Source organism: Oncorhynchus keta, chromosome 20, assembly GCF_023373465.1.
Source record: "Oncorhynchus keta strain PuntledgeMale-10-30-2019 chromosome 20, Oket_V2, whole genome shotgun sequence".
Classification (NCBI taxonomy): domain Eukaryota; kingdom Metazoa; phylum Chordata; class Actinopteri; order Salmoniformes; family Salmonidae; genus Oncorhynchus; species Oncorhynchus keta.
In genome coordinates this window covers 22,396,805-22,420,718 of record NC_068440.1, presented here as the reverse complement: position 1 = coordinate 22,420,718, position 23,914 = coordinate 22,396,805, and the positions used below count along the sequence as shown (strand labels likewise).

Sequence of the window (23,914 nt, the reverse complement as noted above, 5' to 3'; positions counted from 1 at the left end):
CCGAAAAAGAGGGAAACAAGGCGGTCTTCTGGTCAGACTCCAGAGACGGGCACATCGTGCACCACTCCCTAGCATTCTTCTCGCCAATGTCCAGTCTCTTGACAACAAGGTTGATGAAATCCGAGCAAGGGTAGCATTCCAGAGGGACATCAGAGACTGTAACGTTCTTTGCTTCACGGAAACATGGCTCACTGGAGAGACGCTATCGGAGGCGGTGCAGCCAGCGGGTTTCTCCACGCATCGCGCCGACAGAAACAAACATCTTTCTGGTAAGAAGAGGGGCGGGGGCGTATGCCTTATGGCTAACGAGACATGGTGTGATGAAAGAAACATACAGGAACTCAAATCCTTCTGTTCACCTGATTTAGAATTCCTCACAATCAAATGTCGACCACATTATCTACCAAGAGACTTCTCTTCGATTATAATCACAGCCGTATATATTCCCCCCCAAGCAGACACATCGATGGCTCTGAACTAACTTTATTTGACTCTTTGCAAACTGGAAACCATTTATCCGGAGGCTGCATTCATTGTAGCTGGGGATTTTAACAAGGCTAATCTGAAAACAAGACTCCCTAAATTTTATCAGCATATCGATTGCGCAACCAGGGGAGGAAAAACCTTGGATCATTGTTACTCTAACTTCCGCAACGTATATAAGGCCCTGCCCCGCCCTCCTTTCGGAAAAGCTGACCACGACTCCATTTTGTTGATCCCTGCCTACAGACAGAAACTAAAAAAAGAAGCTCCCACGCTGAGGTCTGTCCAACGCTGACTCCACACTCCAAGACTGCTTCCATCACGTGGACTGGGATATGTTTCGTATTGCGTCAGATAACAACATTGACGAATACGCTGATTCGGTGTGCGAGTTCATTAGAACGTGCGTTGAAGATGTCGTTCCCATAGCAACGATTAAAACATTCCCTAACCAGAAACCGTGGATTGATGGCAGCATTCACGTGAAACTGAAAGCGCGAACCACTGCTTTTAATCAGGGGAAGGTGACTGGTAACATGACCGAATACAAACAGTGCAGCTATTCCCTCCGCAAGGCTATCAAACAAGCTAAGCGTCAGTACAGAGACGAGTAGAATCTCAATTCAACGGCTCAGACACAAGAGGCATGTGGCAGGGTCTACAGTCAATCACGGACTACAAGAAGAAAACCAGCCCAGTCACGGACCAGGATGTCTTGCTCCCAGGCAGACTAAAAGACCAAATAACTTTTTTGCCCGCTTTGAGAACAATACAGTGCCACAGACACGGCCTCCAACGAAAACATGCGGACTCTCCTTCACTGCAGCCGAGGTGAGTAAGACATTTAAACGTGTTAACCCTCGCAAGGCTGGCATCCCCAGCCGCGCCCTCAGAGCATGCGCAGACCAGCTGGCCGGTGTGTTTACGGACATATTCAATCAATCCCTATACCAGTCTGCTGTTCCCACATGCTTCAAGAGGGCCACCATTGTTCCTGTTCCCAAGAAAGCTAAGGTAACTGAGCTAAACGACTACCGCCCCGTAGCACTCACTTCCGTCATCATGAAGTGCTTTGAGAGACTAGTCAAGGACCATATCACCTCCACCCTACCTGACACCCTAGACCCACTCCAATTTGCTTACTGCCCAAATAGGTCCACAGATGATGCAATCTCAACCACACTGCACACTGCCCTAACCCATCTGGACAAGAGGAATACCTATGTGAGAATGCTGTTCATCGACTACAGCTCGCCATTCAACACCATAGTACCCTCCAAGCTCGTCATCAAGCTCGAGACCCTGGGTCTCGACCCCGCCCTGTGCAACTGGGTACTGGACTTCCTGACGGGCCGCCCCCAGGTGGTGAGGGTAGGCAACAACATCTCCACCCCGCTGATCATCAACACTGGGGCCCCACAAGGGTGCGTTCTGAGCCCTCTCCTGTACTTCCTGTTCACCCACGACTGCGTGGCCACGCACGCCTCCAACTCAATCATCAAGTTTGCGGACGACACAACAGTGGTAGGCTTGATTACCAACAACGATGAGACGGCCTACAGGGAGGAGGTGAGGGCCCTCGGAGTGTGGTGTCAGGAAAATAACCTCACACTCAACGTCAACAAAACTAAGGAGATGATTGTGGACTTCAGGAAACAGCAGAGGGAACACCCCCCCTATCCACATCGATGGAACAGTAGTGGAGAGGGTAGCAAGTTTTAAGTTCCTCGGCATACACATCACAGACAAACAGAATTGGTCCACTCACACAGACAGCATCGTGAAGAAGGAGCAGCAGCGCCTCTTCAACCTCAGGGGGCTGAAGAAATTCGGCTTGTCACCAAAAGCACTCACAAACTTCTACAGATGCACAATCGAGAGCATCCTGGCGGGCTGTATCACCGCCTGGTACGGCACCTGCTCCGCCCACAACTGTAAGGCTCTCCAGAGGGTAGTGAGGTCTGCACAATGCATCACCGGGGGCAAACTACCTGCCCTCCAGGACACCTACACCACCCGATGTTACAGGAAGGCCATAAAGATCATCAAGGACAACAACCACCCGAGCCACGGCCTGTTCACCCCGCTATCATCCAGAAGGCGAGGTCAGTACAGGTGCATCAAAGCTGGGACCGAGAGACTGAAAAACAGCTTCTATCTCAAGGCCATCAGACTGTTAAACAGCCACCACTAACATTGAGTGGCTGCTGCCAACACACTGACACTGACACTGACACTGACTCAACTCCAGCCACTTTAATAATGGGAATTGATGGGAAATTATGTAAAATATATCACTAGCCACTTTAAACAATGCTACCTAATATGCATACGTATATACTGTACTCTATATCATCTACTTCATCCTTATGTAATACATGTATCACTAGCCACTTTAACTATGCCACTTTGTTTACATACTCATCTCATATGTATATACTGTACTCGATACCATCTACTGTATCTTGCCTATGCTGCTCTGTACCATCACTCATTCATATATCTTTATGTACATATTCTTTATCCCCAATAACACAAACATTACTACACACTGTAGTCCTGGAGAATAACACAAACATTACCACACACTGTAGTCCTGGAGAATAACACAAACGTTACTACACACTGTAGTCCTGGAGAATAACACAAACGCTACTACACACTGTAGTCCTGGAGAATAACACAAACGCTACTACACACTGTAGTCCTGGAGAATAACACAAACATTACCACACACTGTAGTCCTGGAGAATAACACAAACATTACTACACACTGTAGTCCTGGAGAATAACACAAACATTACCACACACTGTAGTCCTGGAGAATAAGACAAACGCTACTACACACTGTAGTCCTGGAGAATAACACAAACATTACTACACACAGTGTGGGGGGGGTTAGACTGCACCACACACGCACACACAACACACACACACACACACACATACATACACACACACGCACACACATACACACAGTTTAATGTATGAGCACATGTGTACATGAGTATCACGCCGTTGATATATTCCAGTGTAAATCCTCAGCGTTTCTGCAGAACAACGTCACACTGAATGGAGCTGCTCTGTCAATTCAATTCAATTCAATTCAAGGGCTTTATTGGCATGGGAAACATGTGTTAACATTGCCAAAGCAAGTGAGGTAGACAACATACAAAGTGAATATATAAATTGAAAAACAACAAAAATGAACAGTAAACATTACACATACAGAAGTTTCAAAACAGTAAAGACATTACAAATGTCATATTATATATATATATACAGTGTTTTAACAATGTACAAATGGTTAAAGGACACAAGATAAAATAAATAAGCATAAATATGGGTTGTACAGTGCCTTGCAAAAGTATTCGGACCCCTTGAACTTTGTGACCTTTTGCCACATTTCAGGCTTCAAACATAAAGATATAAAACTGTATTTTTTTTGTGAAGAATCAACAACAAGTGGGACACAATCATGAAGTGGAACGACATTTATTGGATATTTCAAACTTTTTTAACAAATCAAATACTGAAAAATTGGGTGTGCAAAATTATTCAGCCCCCTTAAGTTAATACTTTGTAGTGCCACCTTTTGCTGCGATTACAGCTGTAAGTCGCTTGGGGGATGTCTCTATCAGTTTCACATTGAGAGACTGAAATGTTTTCCCATTCCTCCTTGCAAAACAGCTCGAGCTCAGTGAGGTTGGATGGAGAGCATTTGTGAACAGCAGTTTTCAGTTCTTTCCACAGATTCTCGATTGGATTCAGGTCTGGACTTTGACTTGGCCATTCTAACACGTTTATGTTTATTTTTGAACCATTCCATTGTAGATTTTGCTTTATGTTTTGGATCATTGTCTTGTTGGAAGACAAATCTCCATCCCAGTCTCAGGTCTTTTGCAGACTCCATCAGGTTTTCTTCCAGAATGGTCCTGTATTTGGCTCCATCCATCTTCCCATCAATTTTAACCATCTTCCCTGTCCCTGCTGAAGAAAAGCAGGCCCAAACCATGATGCTGCCACCACCATGTTTGACAGTGTTCAGGGTGATGAGCTGTGTTGCTTTTACGCCAAGCATAACGTTTTGCATTATTGCCAAAAAGTTCAATTTTGGTTTCATCTGACCAAAGCACCTTCTTCCACATGTTTGGTGTGTCACCCAGGTGGCTTGTGGCAAACTCTAAACGACACTTTTTATGGATATCTTTAAGAAATGGCTTTCTTCTTGCCACTCTTCCATAAAGGCCAGATTTGGGCAATATACAACTGATTGTTGTCCTATGGACAGAGTCTCCCACCTCAGTTGTAGATCTCTGCTGTTCATCCAGAGTGATCATGGGCCTCTTGGCTGCATCTCTGATCAGTCTTCTCCTTGTATGAGCTGAAAGTTTAGAGGGACGGCCAAGTCTTGGTAGATTTGCAGTGGTCTGATACTCCTTCCATTTCAATATTATCGCTTGCACAGTGCTCCTTGGGATGTTTAAAGCTTGGGAAATCTTTTTGTATCCAAATCCGGCTTTAAACTTCTGCACAACAGTATCTCGGACCTGCCTGGTGTGTTCCTTGTTCTTCATGATGCTCTCTGCGATTTTAACGGACCTCTGAGACTATCACAGTGCAGGTGCATTTATACGAAGACTTGATTACACACAGGTGGATTATATTTATCATCATTAGTCATTTAGGTCAACATTGGATCATTCAGAGATCCTCACTGAACTTCTGGAGAGAGTTTGCTGCACTGAAAGTAAAGGGGCTGAATAATTTTGCACGCCCAATATTTCAGTTTTTGATTTGTTAAAAAAGTTTGAAATATCCAATAAATGTCGTTCCACTTCATGATTGTGTCCCACTTGTTGTTGATTCTTCACAAAAAAATATCTTTATGTTTGAAGCCTGAAATGTGGCAAAAGGTCGCAAAGTTCAAGGGGGCCGAATACTTTCGCAAGGCACTGTATTGACAATGGTGTTTGTTTTTCACTGGTTGCCCTTTTCTCGTGGCAACAGGTCACAAATCTTGCTGCTGTGATGGCACACTGTGGAATTTCACCCAGTAGATATGGGAGTTTTTCAAAATTGGATTTGTTTTCGAATTCTTTGTGGATCTGTGTAATCTGAGGGAAATATGTCTCTCTAATATGGTCATACATTGGGCAGGAGGTTAGGAAGTGCAGCTCAGTTTCCACCTCATTTTGTGGGCAGTGAGCACATAGCCTGTCTTCTCTTGAGAGCCATGTCTGCCTACAGCGGCCTTTCTCAATAGCAAGGCTATGCTCACTGAGTCTGTACATAGTCAAAGCTTTCCTTAATTTTGGGTAAGTCACAGTGGTCAGGTATTCTGCCGCTGTGTACTCTCTGTCTAGGGCCAAATAGCATTCAAGTTTGCTCTGTTTTTTTGTTAATTCTTTCCAATGTGTTAAGTAATTATCTTTTTGTTTTCTCATGATTTGGTTGGGTCTAATTGTGCTGTTGTCCTGGGGCTCTGTAGGGTGTGTTTGTGTTTGTGAACAGAGCCCCAGGACCAGCTTGCTTAGGGGACTCTTCTCCAGGTTCATCTCTCTGTAGGTGATGGCTTTGTTATGGAAGGTTTGTGAATCGCTTCCTTTTAGGTGGTTGTAGAATTTAAGTTACATACTACAGTTCAGATATCACATGCGGCAGGTAACCTAGTGGTTAGAGCGTTGGACTAGGAACACAAAGGTCGCTTTATTGAATCCCCGAGCTGACAAGGTAAAAATCTGTCATATTGCCCGCGAACAAGGCAGTTAACCCACTGTTCCTTGGTCGTCATTGTAAATACGAATTTGTTCTTCACTGACTTGCCTAGTTAAATAAAGGAAAAATGAAATAAAAAGATATCGCACACAGCACGCTGCCCTCTCTTAGTCTCCAGTTTAGTCAAATATTATCCAGAAACATACAGTACCAGTCAAAAGTTTGGACACACCTACTCATCTTTATTTTTTTACTATTTTCTACATTGTAGAATAATAGTGAAAACATAACTATGAAATAACACTTATGGAATCATGTAGTAACCAAAAAAGTGTTAAACAAATTAAAATATATTTTATATTTGAGATTCTTCAAAGTATCCACCCTTTGCCTTGTTGACAGCTTTGCACACTCTTGGCATTCTCTCAACCAGCTTCATGAGGAATGCTTTTCCAACAGTATTGAAGGAGCTCCCACATATTTTGACCACTTGTTGGTTGGTTTTCCTTAACTCTGTGGTCCAACTCATCCCAAACCATCTCAATTGGGTTGAGGTCAGGTGATTATGGAGGCCAGGTCATCTGATGCAGCACTTCATCATTCTCCTTCTTGGTCCTTAACCTACTCTCTTAACCTACTCACTCTCCTACTCTCCTACAGGTCCTTAACCTACTCTCTTAACCTACTCACTCTCCTACTCTCCTCCAGGTCCTTAACCTACTCTCTTAACCTACTCACTCTCCTACTCTCCTCCAGGTCCTTAACCTACTCTCTTAACCTACTCACTCTCCTACTCTCCTCCAGGTCCTTAACCTACTCTCTTAACCTACTCACTCTCCTACTCTCCTCCAGGCCCTTAACCTGCCTGCCTGATCACTCTGCCTGACCCTGAGCCTGAGCCTGCCTGACCACTCTGCCTGCTCCTGACCCTGCCTGACCACTGCCTGCCCCTGACCCTGAGCCTGCCTGACCACTCTGCCTGCCTCTGACCCTGAGCCTGCCTGACCACTCTGCCTGACCCTGACCCTGAGCCTGCCTGCCCCTGACCCTGAGCCTGCCTGACCACTCTGCCTGCCTCTGACCCTGAGCCTGCCTGACCACTCTGCCTGCCCTGACCCTGAGCCTGCCTGACCACTCTGCCTGCCTCTGACCCTGAGCCTGCCTGACCACTCTGCCTGCCCCTGACCCTGCCTGATCACTCTGCCTGCCCCTGACCCTGAGCCTGCCTGACCACTCTGCCTGCCTCTGACCCTGAACCTGCCTGACCACTCTGCCTGCCCCTGACCCTGAGCCTGCCTGACCACTCTGCCTGCCCCTGACCCTGAGCCTGCCTGACCACTCTGCCTGCCCCTGACCCTGAGCCTGCCTGACCACTCTGCCTGCCCCTGACCCTGAGCCTGCCTGACCACTCTGCCTGCCCCTGACCCTGAGCCTGCCTGACCACTCTGCCTGCCCCTGACCCTGAGCCTGCCTGACCACTCTGCCTGCCCCTGACCCTGAGCCTGCCTGACCACTCTGCCTGCCCCTGACCCTGAGCCTGCCTGACCACTCTGCCTGCCTCTGACCCTGAACCTGCCTGCCGACCTGTACCTTTGCCCCACCTCTGGTTTACTGACCCCTGCCTGCCTTGACCTGGTTTACTGACCCCTGCCTGCCTTGACCTGTCTATCCCCTGTTGGATTATTAAACCATTGTTCATTTGACGTTGTCTGCATCTGGTTCTTACCTTCATACCTGATACACACCTGCAGAGATCATCCGTTCACCTACTCTGCGTCTCACAAGGACACCGCGGTTGGAACCAAAAACATGGGACTCATTAGACCAAAGGCCAGATTTCCACCAGTCTAATTTCCATTGCTTGTGTTTCTTATTATTATTGGTGTCCTTTAGTGGTTTCTTTGCAGCAATTTGACCATGAAGGCCTGATTCATAGTCTCCTCTGAACAGTTGATGTTGAGATGTGTCTGTTACTTTTACATTTATTTGGGCTGCGATCGGAGGTGCAGTTAACTCTAATGAACTTATCCTCTGCAGCAGAGGTAACTCTGGGTCTTCCTTTCCTGTGGCGGTCCTCATGAGAGACAGTTTACCATAGTGCTTGATGGTTTTTTCAACTGCAATTGAAGAAACTTTCAAAGTTCTTGACATTTTCTGGATAGACTGACCTTTGTGTCTTAAAGTAATGATGGACTGTCATTTCTCTTTGCTTATTTGAGCTGTTCTTGCCATAATATGGACTTGGTACTTTGACAAATAGGGCTATCTTCTGTATACCACCCCTGCATTGTCACAACACAACTGATTGTCTCAAACGTATTAAGAAGGAAAGAAATTCCACACATTAACTTTGAACTGTTAATTGAAATGCATTCCAGGTGACTACCTCATGAGCTGGTTGAGAAAATGCCAAGAGTGTGCCTAGCTGTCATCTAGGCACAGGGTGGGTACTTTGAAGACGCCCAAATACAAATATATTTAGATTTGTTTAAAACTTTTTTGGTTACTACATGTTTCTATGTATGTTATTTCATTTTATTTAACCTTTATTTACTAGGCAAGTCAGTTAAGAACAAATTCTTATTTACAATGACGGCTTACCCCGGCCAAACCCTAACCCGGACAACGCTTGGCCAATTAACGTGCCGCCCTACGCGACTCCCAATCACAGCCGGTTGTGATACAGCATGGAATCGAACCAGGGTCTGTAGTGACTCTGATATGCAGTGCCTTAGACCGCTGCGCCGCTCGGGAACCACCCGAATGAGTAGGTGTGTCCAAACATTTGACTGGCACTGTACATTATCAGCCAAACCTCCTATATATCCTGCTGTATCAGCAGCTGTGAAAGAGGTATGGGACACTACATCTAGAGTGAAAACAGGTTTTTAGACATTTTAGCAAATGTACTAAAAATTCAAAATACCTTATTTACATAAGTGTTCAGACCATTTGCTATGAGACTCGAAATTGAGCTCAGGTGCATCCTGTTTCCATTGATCATCCTTCAGATGTTTCTACAACTTGTGGTTGATGATTTGGAAAGGCACACACCTGTCTATATAAGGTTCCACAGTTGACAGTGCATGTCAGAGCAAAAACCAAGCCATGAGGTCAAAGGAATTGTCCGTAGAGCTCCGGGACAGGATTGTGTCAGGGAAAAGATCTGGAGAAGGGTACCAAAAACACAGTGGCCTCCATAATTCTTAAATGGAAGACGCTTGGAACCACCAACACTCTTCCTAGAGCTGGCTGCCCGGCCAAACTGAGCAATCGTGGCAGAAGGGCCTTGGTCAGGGAGGTGACAGAGTTCCAGAGTTCCTCTGTGGAGATGAGAGAACCTTCCAGAAGGACAACCATCTCTGCAGCACTCCACCAATCAGGCCTTTATGGTAAAGTGGCCAGACGGAAGCCACTCTTCAGTAAAAGGCACGACAGCCCACTTGGAGTTTGCCAAAAGGCACCTAAAGGACTCTTAGACCATGAGAAACAAGATTCTCTGGTCTGATGAAACCAAGATTGAACTATTTGCCTGAATGCCAAGTGTCATGTCTGGAGGAATCCTGGCACCATCCCTACGGTGAAGCATGGTGGTGGCAGAATCATGTGGGGATGTTTTTCAGTTGCAATGGACTGGGAGACTAGTCAGGATCGAGGGAAAGATGAATGGAGCAAAGTACAGAGAGATCCTTGATGAAAACCTGCTCCAGAGCGCTCAGGACCTCAGACTGGGGCGAAGGTTCACCTTCCAACAGGACAACAACCTTAAGCACACAGCCAAGACAACGCAGGAGTGGCTTCAGGACAAGTCTCTGAATATCCTGTGGCCCAGCCAGAACCCAATCGAACATCTCTGGAGAGACCTGAAAATAGCTGTGCAGCAATACTCCCTATCCAACCTGACAGAGCATGAGAGGATTTGCAGAGAAGAATGGGAGAAAGTCCCCAAATACAGGTGTGCCAAGCTTGTAGTGTCATACCCAAGAAGACTAGAGGCTGTAATCACTACCAAAGGTGCTTCATGAAAGTACTGAGTAAAAGGTCTGAATACTTATGTAAATGTGGCTGTAACATAACAAAGCGTGGAAAAAGTCAAGGGGCCTGAATACTTTCCGAATGCACAGTATATCCTGCTATATCAGCAGCCCTGATAGAGGTATGGGACACTACATCTACAGATGTCTGATCTTTATTTGACACATTCAGTTGTAGGAGTAAAATAATCCTGGAGCAGGAGGATTTGAATATCTGAAGAAATATTTAGAATCACCGCCAGGGGGCATTGTGCAGGCTACAGTTCGAATGTCAGCTCAATGACATCATCTTTGGATAGGCTCAAATGCATAAACATCTTGACAGCTTTATGAAATGAAATATTAAAGCCACACAATACATGCATCAAGGCATCAAACTGAAAGTAGTGCAGCTGGCACACAACTGCTTAGCAATGGAAATGTCACCTATGTGACAAGGGCCAACCACACTAAAGGTCACAACTATACTGACAGACCCTAACTATAAAACGTGGGCGAGCATCCACACGGGAGGAAAATGTATCATTCTACAGTAGGCCTACATCTGTCAATCAACTGATGGCTGAACTCAGCCAGGGAAACACAAACAGTCGCCTTAAACACTTTCCATTATCTGACAATGGATAGGCTAACGGGTAGCCTACAGAATTCATTGGAATATAATAAAATAACAAGGAGCCTATTGCAACCATCGATGGCACTAGATTATCGCATCAATATGCGCTAAATTCACCCACACAGCTCATCTCAATTGCAACCATTGTTGGTCAACTCATTACCTCATTATCGCTCCGGTGTTACCCTTAGTCCTGCTTGCAACCAAAATCCTTCAAGTTTCGTTCGCCCTCTGGTTGGTATTGTCATCGGAACAACTTAGTCCTTTTTGAACAGACTGAGGGCGATTTATCTTTTTAACAAGCATAAAATAAATACGTTTACCATGGCAACTCTACTGTGGCACTTTGTATGAATGGAAACTAATGTTGGTGTAGCCTACTGTTGTTATTTTATTTGTTTCCTATTTATCTCATCCATTAAATACAACTGTCTTTAAAATAAAAGTGTCTGGATATAAAACACTTGTTGTTGATGTGTACGGCTGCATTTCAGATACATGTTTGTACATTTGAATGTTGCAGTAATATGACCTACAGACCAAAAGTAGCAGTAGGACATTTATTAATATTCTGTCTGGTGCTTTTAGCAGCGAGAGCTGGCACTCGTCTGGGTGACTTGACTGCCCCTTCATGGAGAGAAGGAGAACTGCGGGTTTTCAATCTCATTTTAATTTCCCGAAGTGCAGGAAACATTTCCGCAAAAAAAATAATGATTAAATAAAGATCTGACATCTGTAGACATATAGTCCTACCCTGCTGATGATACACAACAATCCAACAATCCAGTGCTGTAATTCTATGTGTGTGTGTGTGTGTGTGTGTGTGTGTGTGTGTGTGTGTGTGTGTGTGTGTGTGTCTGACTCATACTGTACTACCATCTTACTTTGGTCTCTCTATCAGCTTATAAGGACAAATGACCCAAAAGAGAAACACCCAGTCAGACAGACAGAAAACACTGAGAGACTGTTTTCAGACTAAACCCAACAGGGTCTGCGAAAAGACAAGACGCAAGGCTGTGCGTGTTTTGTGAATCTGTGGGAGTCTGTGTCCCCTGTTGCTGTGTCTACAGTCCTTCACCAGCCACCTTCACCTTAAATTACATAACATTACTGGAAAGAGCTGCAGGATTGTGTGTGTGCTTCACTGTTAATGTGTGTGTGCAGTCTAAATTTGTCTCTGTGTTTTGTTTGGTCACCGTGGCAGCCAGATGTGTGAGTGACAGGTGGGAAGGAGGTGCAAAGGTAAGTGTGTGTGTTTGTGTGTGTGTGTGTGTGTTGTTACCCTTAGGTGTAGTCAGTAGATTATGTAACTATAGCAGAGGGTCTTAATGCCACAGGAACACAATTCGTAGAACGGACAACACTCTGAAATTAAGAGTTGACTAGGGGCTTATCGAATAACGTGTGTGTGTGTGTGTGTGTGTGTGTGTGTGTGTGTGTGTGTGTGTGTGTGTGTGTGTGTGTGTGTGTGTGTGTGTGTGTGTGTGTGTGTGTGTGTGTGTGTGTGTGTGTGTGTGTGTGTGTGTGTGTGTGTGTAAGGAATGAGGTAAAGGAAGGTGAGGTCTACCTCCTGATTCTGACACCTTCCTGTTGATGATGACTCACGACACACACAACGTGTGTCACTCTGTTGTGAAAAACCTTCTGAACTGAGTAAACTGAGGTAAACAGGGGGTTTAAGTTCTAAAAGCTAACGTACTGTACATGTCGTTTAAGTGATTTAAACAGTTTACAATAAAAAGGTTTTTATTTAATTTTTAATTTGATTTAATTTCTTTGAATTTTACCCCCTTTTTTTCTCCCCAATTTCGTGGTATCCAATTGTTAGTAGCTACTATCTTGTCTCATCGCAACAAGTCATGCGTCCTCCGATACAGAACCGAACCAAGCCGCACTGCTTCTTAACACAGCGCGCATCCAACCCGGAAGCCAGCCGCACCAATGTGTCGGAGGAAACACCGTGCATCTGGCAACCTTGGTTAGCGTGCACTGCGCCCGGCCCGCCACAGGAGTCGCTGGTGCGCGATGAGACAAGGATATCCCTACCAGCCAATCCCTCCTTAACCCGGAAGACATACAGTGGATACATCTAGTCCATACATACAGTGGATACATCTAGTCCATACATACAGTGGATACATCTAGTCCATACATACAGCCCATACATCTAGTCCAGACATACAGTGGATACATCTAGTCCATACATACAGTGGATACATCTAGTCCAGACATACAGTGGATACATCTAGTCCATACATACAGTGGATACATCTAGTCCATACATACAGTGGATACATCTAGTCCATACATACAGCCCATACATCTAGTCCAGACATACAGTGGATACATCTAGTCCATACATACAGTGGATACATCTAGTCCATACATACAGTGGATACATCTAGTCCAGACATACAGCCCATACATCTAGTCCAGACATACAGTGGATACATCTAGTCCATACATACAGTGGATACATCTAGTCCATACATACAGTGGATACATCTAGTCCATACATACAGTGGATACATCTAGTCCAGACATACAGTCCATACATCTAGTCCATACATACAGTGGATACATCTAGTCCATACATACAGTGGATACATCTAGTCCAGACATACAGTGGATACATCTAGTCCAGACATACAGTGGATACATCTAGTCCATACATACAGTGGATACATCTAGTCCATACATACAGCCCATACATCTAGTCCAGACATACAGTGGATACATCTAGTCCATACATACAGCCCATACATCTAGTCCAGACATACAGTGGATACATCTAGTCCATACATACAGTGGATACATCTAGTCCAGACATACAGTGGATACATCTAGTCCAGACATACAGTGGATACATCTAGTCCAGACATACAGTGGATACATCTAGTCCATACATACAGCCCATACATCTAGTCCATACATACAGTGGATACATCTAGTCCATACATACAGTGGATACATCTAGTCCATACATACAGTGGATACATCTAGTCCATACATACAGTGGATACATCTAGTCCAGACATACAGTCCATACATCTAGTCCATACATACAGTGGATGCATCTAGTCCATACATACAGTGGATACATCTAGTCCAGACATACAGCCCATACATCTAGTCCAGACATACAGTGGATACATCTAGTCCATACATACAGTGGATACATCTAGTCCATACATACAGTGGATACATCTAGTCCATACATACAGTGGATACATCTAGTCCAGACATACAGTCCATACATCTAGTCCATACATACAGTGGATACATCTAGTCCATACATACAGTGGATACATCTAGTCCATACATACAGTGGATACATCTAGTCCAGACATACAGTCCATACATCTAGTCCATACATACAGTGGATACATCTAGTCCATACATACAGTGGATACATCTAGTCCATACATACAGTGGATACATCTAGTCCATACATACAGTGGATACATCTAGTCCATACATACAGTGGATACATCTAGTCCATACATACAGTGGATACATCTAGTCCAGACATACAGTCCATACATCTAGTCCATACATACAGTGGATACATCTAGTCCATACATACAGTGGATACATCTAGTCCATACATACAGTGGATACATCTAGTCCATACATACAGTGGATACATCTAGTCCAGACATACAGTCCATACATCTAGTCCATACATACAGTGGATACATCTAGTCCATACATACAGTGGATACATCTAGTCCATACATACAGTCCATACATCTAATCCATAAATCTAGTCCATACATACAGTGGATACATCTAGTCCAGACATACAGTGGATACATCTAGTCCAGACATACAGTCCATACATCTAGTCCATACATACAGTGGATACATCTAGTCCAGACATACAGTGGATACATCTAGTCCATACATACAGCCCATACATCTAGTCCATACATACAGTGGATACATCTAGTCCATACATACAGTGGATACATCTAGTCCATACATACAGTGGATACATCTAGTCCATACATACAGTGGATACATCTAGTCCAGACATACAGTCCATACATCTAGTCCATACATACAGTGGATGCATCTAGTCCATACATACAGTGGATACATCTAGTCCAGACATACAGCCCATACATCTAGTCCAGACATACAGTGGATACATCTGGTAGTCCATACATACAGTGGATACATCTAGTCCATACATACAGTGGATACATCTAGTCCATACATACAGTGGATACATCTAGTCCAGACATACAGTCCATACATCTAGTCCATACATACAGTGGATACATCTAGTCCATACATACAGTGGATACATCTAGTCCATACATACAGTGGATACATCTAGTCCAGACATACAGTCCATACATCTAGTCCATACATACAGTGGATACATCTAGTCCATACATACAGTGGATACATCTAGTCCATACATACAGTGGATACATCTAGTCCATACATACAGTGGATACATCTAGTCCAGACATACAGTCCATACATCTAGTCCATACATACAGTGGATACATCTAGTCCATACATACAGTGGATACATCTAGTCCATACATACAGTCCATACATCTAATCCATAAATCTAGTCCATACATACAGTGGATACATCTAGTCCATACATACAGTGGATACATCTAGTCCATACATACAGTGGATACATCTAGTCCATACATACAGTCCATACATCTAATCCATAAATCTAGTCCATACATACAGTGGATACATCTAGTCCATACATACAGTCCATACATCTAGTCCATACATACAGCCCATACATCTAGTCCATACATACAGTGGATACATCTAGTCCATACATACAGCCCATACATCTAGTCCATACATACAGTGGATACATCTAGTCCATACATACAGTGGATACATCTAGTCCATACATACAGCCCATACATCTAGTCCATACATACAGTGGATACATCTAGTCCATACATACAGTCCATACATCTAGTCCAGACATACAGTGGATACATCTAGTCCAGACATACAGTGGATACATCTAGTCCATACATACAGTCCATACATCTAGTCCATACATACAGTGGATACATCTAGTCCATACATACAGTGGATACATCTAGTCCATACATACAGTCCATACATCTAATCCATAAATCTAGTCCATACATCTAGTGCATACATCTAGTCCGTACATACAGTCCGTACATCTAGTCCGTACATCTAGTCCGTACATCAAGTCCATACATCTAGTCCATACATACAGTCCATACATCTGGTCCATATATACGGTCCATACACCTAGTCCATACATCTAGTCCATACATACAGTCCATAGATACAGTCCATACATCTAGTCCATACATACAGTCCATAGATACAGTCCATACAATCCATAATCTAGTCCATACATCTAGTCCATACATACAGTCCATAGATACAGTCCATACAATCCATAATCTAGTCCATACATACAGTCCATACATCTAGTCCATACATGCAGTCCATACATCTAGTCCATACATACAATCCATAGATACAGTCCATAAATACAGTCCATACATCGAGTCCATACATGCAGTCCATACATACAGTCCATACACCTAGTCTATACATCTTGTCCATATGTAACGGATGTGAAACGGCTAGCTTAGTCAGCGGTGTGCGCTAAATAGCGTTTCAATCGGTTACGTCACTTGCTCTGAGACCTTGAAGTAGTAGTTCCCCTTGCTCTGCAAGGGCCGCGGCTTTTGTGGAGCGATGGGTAACGATGCTTCGAGGGTGACTGTTGTCGTTGTGTGCAGAATGTCCCTGGTTCGCGCCCGGGTATGGGCGAGGGGACGGTTTAAAAGTATACTGTTACACATACATCTAGTCCATACACCTAGTTCATACATACAGTCCATACATCTAGTCCATACATAGTCCATACATGTTGTCCATACATACAGTCCATACATCTAGTCCATATATACAATCCATAATCTAATCCATACATACGGTCCATACATCTAGTCCATACATACAGTCCATACATCTAGTCCATACGTACAGTCGATACACCTACTCCATACATCTAGTCCATACACCTAGTCCATACATACAGTCTATACATCTAGTCCATACGTAGAGTCCATACACCTAGTCCATAAATTCAGTCCATACATCTAGTCCATACATACAATCCATAATCTAGTCCATACACCTAGTCCATACATCTAGTCCATACATACAGCCCATACACCTAGTCCATACACCTAGTCCATAAATTCAGTCCATACATCTAGTCCATACATACAGTCCATACATACAGTCTATACATCTAGTCCATACGTAGAGTCCATACATCTAGACCATACATCTAGTCCATACATACAGTCCATACATCTAGTCCATACATACAGTCCATACATCTAGTCCATACATACAGTCCATACATCTAGTCCATGCATACAGTCCATACATACAGTCTATACATCTAGTCCATACGTAGAGTCCATACATCTAGACCATACATACATCTAGTCCATACGTACAGTCCATACACCTATTCCATTCATACAGTCCATACATACAGTCCATACATACAATCCATAATCTAGTCCATACAGTCCATAAATTTAGTCCATACATCTAGTCCATAGATACGGTCCATACGTACGGTCCATACATCTAGTCCATACATCTAGTACATACAGTCTATACATCTAGTCCATACATCTAGTCCATGCATCTAGTCCATACATCTGTTCCATACAACTAGTACATACAGTCTATAGCTCAGTTGGTAGAGCATGGCGCTTGTAACGCCAGGGTAGTGGGTTCGATCCCCGGGACCACCCATACGTAGAATGTATGCACACATGACTGTAAGTCGCTTTGGATAAAAGCGTCTGCTAAATGGCATATATTATTATTATTATAGTCCATACATCTGGTCCATACATCTAGTTCATACATCTAGTCCATACACCTTGTCCATACATCTAGTCCATACATACAGTCCATACATCTAGTCCATACATCTAGTCCATATATACAGTCCATACATCTAGTCCATACATACAATCTATACATCTAGTCCATACGTACGGTCCATACATCTAGTCCATACATACAGTCCATACATCTAGTCCGTACATACAGTTCATACATCTAGTCCATACATCTAGTCCATACATCTAGTCTATACATCTAGTCTATACATCTAGTCCATACATACAGTCTATAAATTTAGTCCATACGTACAGTCCATACATCTAATCTATACATCTAGTCCATACACCTAGTCCATGCATACAGTCCATACATCTCGTCCATACATACAGTCCATACATCTGAGTGGTAGGCTCCATTACATGATAGCCTGTATTGTACACTAGAACTGGTTGGATATATGACATCACACAATATCTGTCTGGCACTCACACACAAACACACACTTGAATCAGTCTCTCAAGACAGGGTGTTTCCCTTTCTGATATAAAGAAAATGCATCAAATTGTTTCCTACCTGCCTAGCTCTGTTGATAACACCTTAGTCCATAGTCTATATCCAAGTATTTAGTCTGGTGTAAAGCTCCGTATTGGTGTGTTAGTGAGGAAAGTGGTGGATAACAGTCAGTTCACTCAGGGGGAGAGAGGGATGAGAGAGAGATGGAGAGGAGGAATAGGAGATGAATCCACATAAAGATGTAGAGAGATATAGATGAGTGATAGATGATTGATAAGCTGTGAAACTTAGGAAGAGGGTGTGAACTGGTCAAAGCAGAGAGATAGAAAGAGAGAGAGAGAATTAGACCCAACAAAATCATGAGAAAACAAAAAGAGAATTACTTGACACATTGGAAAGAATTGACAAAAAAACTGAGCAAACTAGAATGCTATTTGATGCTAAACAGAGAACACAGTGACAGAATACCTGACCACTGTGACTGAACCAAAATGAAGGAAAGCTTTGACTATGTACAGACTCAGTGAGCATAGCCTTGCTATTGAGAAAGGCCACCGAATGCAGACCTGGCTCTCAAGAGAAGACAGGCTATGTGCACATTGCCCACAAAATGAGGTGGAAACTGAGCTGCACTTCCTAACCTCCTGCCAAATGTATGACCATATTAGAGACACATATTTCCCTCAGATTACACAGACCCACAAAGAATTTGAAATCAAATCCAACCCAGCAGCAATATTTGTGACCTGTTGTCACAAGAAAAGGGCAACCAGTGAAGAACAAACACCATTGTAAATACAACCTATATTTATGTTTATTTATTTTCCCTTTTGTACTTTTTGCACATAATTAAAACCCTGTATAGAGACATAATATGACATTTGAATGTCTTTATTCTTTTGGAACTTTTGTGAGTGTAATGTTTACTGTTAATTTTGTATTGTTTATTTCACTTTTGTTGATCTAGGGAGAGAAAGAGAGAGAGACGTCTTTCTCTCTCTCTCTCTAGAGACGTCTAGAGACGTCTTTCTCTCTCTCTCTCTAGAGACGTCTAGAGACGTCTTTCTCTCTCTCTCTCTAGAGACGTCTAGAGACGTCTTTCTCTCTCTCTCTAGACGTCACTCTCTCTGTAGATGTCTCTCCCTCTCTCCCTCTCTCCCTCTCTCTGGGAGCTGTGTGTCATGTTGCTGTGGAGATAAATGTGTAAATGGAGGTGGCTGTCAGCATGACACCCTGGCTCAGAATTCCCTCCCCCTCTAGAGAAGAACAGAGGAGGCTTTCTCTGCCCTCCCTCCTTCTCTCTCCTTCTTTCCCCTGAATCTTTCTCCTCTGTCGCTTTTTCTTCTCTAAACGTGTGTCTTGTTTCACACACACAACTGTTTAGCCCAACACGCAGCACACATACATATCTAACACAGCCTGACAGTCCGGATACAGGCCACACCCAGACCCACCTAAAACATGTCAGTGTGTGTGTGTCTTACCCCACGCTGCCCCCGTCCAGCCATCCTCGTGTGCAGGGAGAGAAGGAACACTCCATTACGGCGTGACGCAGCTCCTCGGCTGACGCCAGCCGGGCATCATGGGAAGCACATGCATGTTCCGCCTCAGCCAATCCCCCGGAGTCAGACGTGTTTCTCTGGTCCAATAGGAACACACGACCTGGGGAAAGAACACCTTTACAACAGGAACACAGCAGATACCTTGGTAACACTGTCTTTAAAGGTCATTTATGGACTGTTAATCACTGTAGAAGGTAACGGCAACTGTTACATAATCAGATGACTTGTAAAGTAACGTGCTCATTATATTTCAGAATCATATCTCTACCAGGCATGTGTTTCCATGATCCAATCCCTAATTGTTTCGTAATTTAGTCTATAGAAATGTATAGAAGCCACACCTCTGATCTTTGCCATTGATAGATTCTGTGATAGAATAGCCCATAGAGGGCTTTCCTGTTTAGTGGCAAGTGTGCCTTCTATACATCTCTATGGGTCTGTGGAAGTGTGGTCTATAACTGGCTGCTTGAGAAAAAGATTTTGAATGAAAAGATAGGAAATCTGTAAGATTACAGTATACATAACTAATTAAGCAGCCCATGTGATAGCGTAGCACTTGTAGACTAGCACAGGAAAGCATCGCCACAGATGAAAGGAGAAACTAGTGATCAAACCTGAGTTAGTAAGTAGACTATCTTCGTTAGAGCACACAGGCTAGCATTGCTCCTTCCGACATATTTTTTTTTCTTCCCATGAAAGTAACACAAAGCAATATAACTAGTGTTATAAACTGGGTGGTTCTCGCCCTGAATGCTGATTGGCTGACAGCTGCGGTATATCAGACCGTATACCACGGGTATGACAAAACATGCATTTTTCTGCTCTAATTACGTTGGTAACTAGTTTAAAATAGCAATAAGGCACCTCTGGGGTTTGTGATATATGTCCAGGCACTCCGTGTTACGTCATACATAAAACAGCCCTAAGCCGTGGTATACTGGCCAAATACCACACCACCTCAGGTCTTATTGCTTACATATAACATGTTACTTTCCACACAAAGTAATATTGTAAAGTAACTTTGATTCATTTTCTTCCCCCATCAAGATCTCTCCAAAGTAAAGAGTGATCATAACTACAGTACAGATTCAGGATCAGCTTATCTGATTCCATTCTATTGGGAGGCAAACAGCAGGGCTGATCTTGGATCATACTGTACTATATCAGCAGCATATTAGGATTAGTGCCCCCTAGTGACATTATGGACAATAGAAGGAGGATTCGATATACACACCCTGCAGTGACTATCCCTATACAGACCATCATCAATCATCATCATCAACAGCTTCATTATGACAGTTAGGCTGTCCATGTTCAGATTTCAAAGAAATGTCAGAATTAAATAAATAGGGCTACTTTGGCATGACACACAAAACATATCAAGTAAACTTTACAACTAAAATATATTGAGCTTTTTTCATTTCATAGAGAAATCTTTACATCTTTACATCATTACATTTCATCTTTTAGAATTCATAAGGCCAAAGAAAGCTGTGTCTGTATGAGCGAGTGCAAATAGACACACAAATCCTTCATATTTCACTGTAGAGAAAGAGAGAGAGAGAGAGAGAGAGAGAGAGAGAGAGAGAGAGAGAGAGAGAGAGAGAGAGAGAGAGAGAGAGAGAGAGAGAGAGAAAGAAACTGACTGCCAGCCCAACACCAAGTCAGAATCCTGTTCACAAAGGTTAATCAAAGTAGCGTTCATGCGCAACAGGCTACCACACGCTTTTGGTAGCGGGGCTGTTCAATTGCATGCCCCAGTTTTACTTTGAAAACCAGGTTGGAATAGTAGTATATGTTTCTGAATGTTGGTTGAAAAGTTTGTCCTTCAAAGTCCCAGGTAAAGGTTCCACTCCCTCTTTGCTGTCCAGTTGTGCGCAAGACCCCAGATGTTGACAGCTCGGCGCCACAGGTAACCACCCGACACCGTTACAATAGGACAGGGTGTCACAACGTATGTAGAAAAACTTACCGTCAGCGTGAACGACAGAAACCACCGTTTGCCAAACCAAGTATCCAAACATGGACAAAGAAACCAGATTTCGGTCAATGCGGCGTGCCATCATTCTCTGCGTGCTCCGATTCGGGTTTTCACCGGTTTTTAAAAAAAATCAAGAGTTTCATGGAAATAAATCTCATTTGGTGAGTTTGTGAAGCAGGAGAGAGCAGCGGTCCCGTTATTTCCCTCCCGGTGACAGACACAGACTAAGAGTCTGGAGGTGAACTTGTTGACGCAAAACGGTAAAACGGAAAGGAACGGGACGGTTGGTTCGGTTTATCTCCCCAAATAGTGCCTTCGCGAGCAAATAGAGCACCGGCGCGAAAACTCGCGTGTCCCTGTCAGTAAATACGTCACGGCTCCCAACCTGAAGGATGGGCAGTGGCGCGAACTGAGCAACAGCAACGGTCAAGGTTTGAGCAACAGCAACGGTCAAGCAAGCCGGCTGTGCGTCTTTACGCACGAATAGAGAGAGAGAGGGAGGAGGAGGAGAAAACGTTTCTCAGAGGGGGGTGTCTGGTGTGCGTGTCGCAAGGCTATTTGGCATATTTTTTCAATGATTCCATCCTCAAACACTCATGCCCAAAAGTGTGCATGTTTTTGTCCCCACATCCTTAGGAAAACCGTTATTTAACGCTCACCCGATAGCCTAACTGTTTCTATATGTTAGCATATAGGCATACTTGTCTTTATATTTACACGTTTTATATCTACAACTTGAAGAAGTAGCTGCAGTATGCCTACACCGTTATGTTATGTTGTGGGGAAATAGTAACCATGACACTGACATCGCCATGTTATTTTCCACCACTGATATCCTCTGGCACTCTGGCCTGTTATAATTGAGGTCCCAGCTCTAGGCCCAGAGCTGTGTGTGTGTGTGTGTGTCCACTTTTACTGCGAGATAAAGATGGACAGCCATTTCCCTGAGAGACCAGGACCCTGCTCCCAGAGCATTGTCATGGTCTGGGTGGGCATGGAGACAACAAACACACACACACACACACACACACACACACACACACACACACACACACACACACACACACACACACACACACACACACACACACACACACACACACACACACACACACACACACACACACACACACACACACACACACAGTCCCATACAAGCACAGATACTTGTCAAGTTTAAGAAGTACCTAGAATCAAACACCCTGAGCCAAACAAAATGCCTCCTCTCAGCCATACAGAGTGCTGTGAATAGGGGTTTGATATGAGATGGGGTTGTATTCCCCAGTGAAGAGTTTGGGTGTGGGCTGATAATGATATCATTTCAACCAGACTTTAACCTGTTTGTAATGACATTAATTCAACCAGATTTCAACCTGTTTGTAATTACATTATTTCAACTAGAGTAAAATCTTTGGTAATTAAGTTATTTCGACCAGATTGAAAATGTGTCAAAATTATGCATCTTTAATAGCTCTGGTCTCTCTCCACCAGCTCTCACAGTCACATGTCAGGCATTTTGAAGGTTAAGGGTAAGTTCAGGCATTAACTCCAAATGCTTAAGGTTAGGCATTAACTCTGAATGGTTAAGGTAAGGGTTAAGGTTTGGGATAGACTTTAAACAAAAATATCAAAAAACTTGCGATTGCTGAATTCGAAAATGCAACCATTGGAATCAGAGGCAGATGGTGAGGGAGGGCTGAGGTCTCTCCTGTTCTCTCTCCACACCTGAATAAAACTGATCTTACTGCTCCCTAGGCGGGAGAAGAGAGAGGGGAGAGGAAGGTAGACAAATATCTCAGAAATTTCAGAGGCAGATGCTTATGTCCATCCTCCATCCCTGTCCACAACTACCATCCCCTTTCACAACTCCCATCCTCGTCCACAACTCCCATCCCTGTCCACAACCCCCATCCCAGCCCATAACTCCCATCCCCGTCCAAAACTCCCATTCCCGCCCACAACTCTTATCCCTGTCCACAACTCCCATCCCATCCCTGTCCACAACTCCCATCCCAGCCCACAACTCCCATCCCCGTTCACAACTCCCATCCCATCCCACAACTCCCATCCCCGTTCACAACTCCCATCCCAT

General features: G+C 43.8%; 1 protein-coding gene across 2 annotated transcripts in view; it reads right to left on the bottom strand.

Annotated features, from left to right (window-relative positions):
* The window catches only part of susd5 (sushi domain containing 5), a 38,984-nt gene that overhangs the window by 12,216 nt on the left and 2,854 nt on the right, over positions 1-23,914 (bottom strand). Inside the window, exons 1-2 of one of the 2 annotated variants that reach the window (XM_052472363.1) lie at positions 21,814-22,207; positions 19,764-19,941 (exon numbers count right to left, since the gene is read on the bottom strand). In XM_052472363.1, coding sequence (XP_052328323.1) covers positions 19,764-19,941; positions 21,814-21,907 — 272 coding nt within the window. In that variant the 5' untranslated portion in view covers positions 21,908-22,207. Of the gene's footprint in view, positions 1-19,763; positions 19,942-21,813; positions 22,208-23,914 lie in introns of those variants that run through there. The other variant, XM_052472364.1, reaches the window with a different exon arrangement.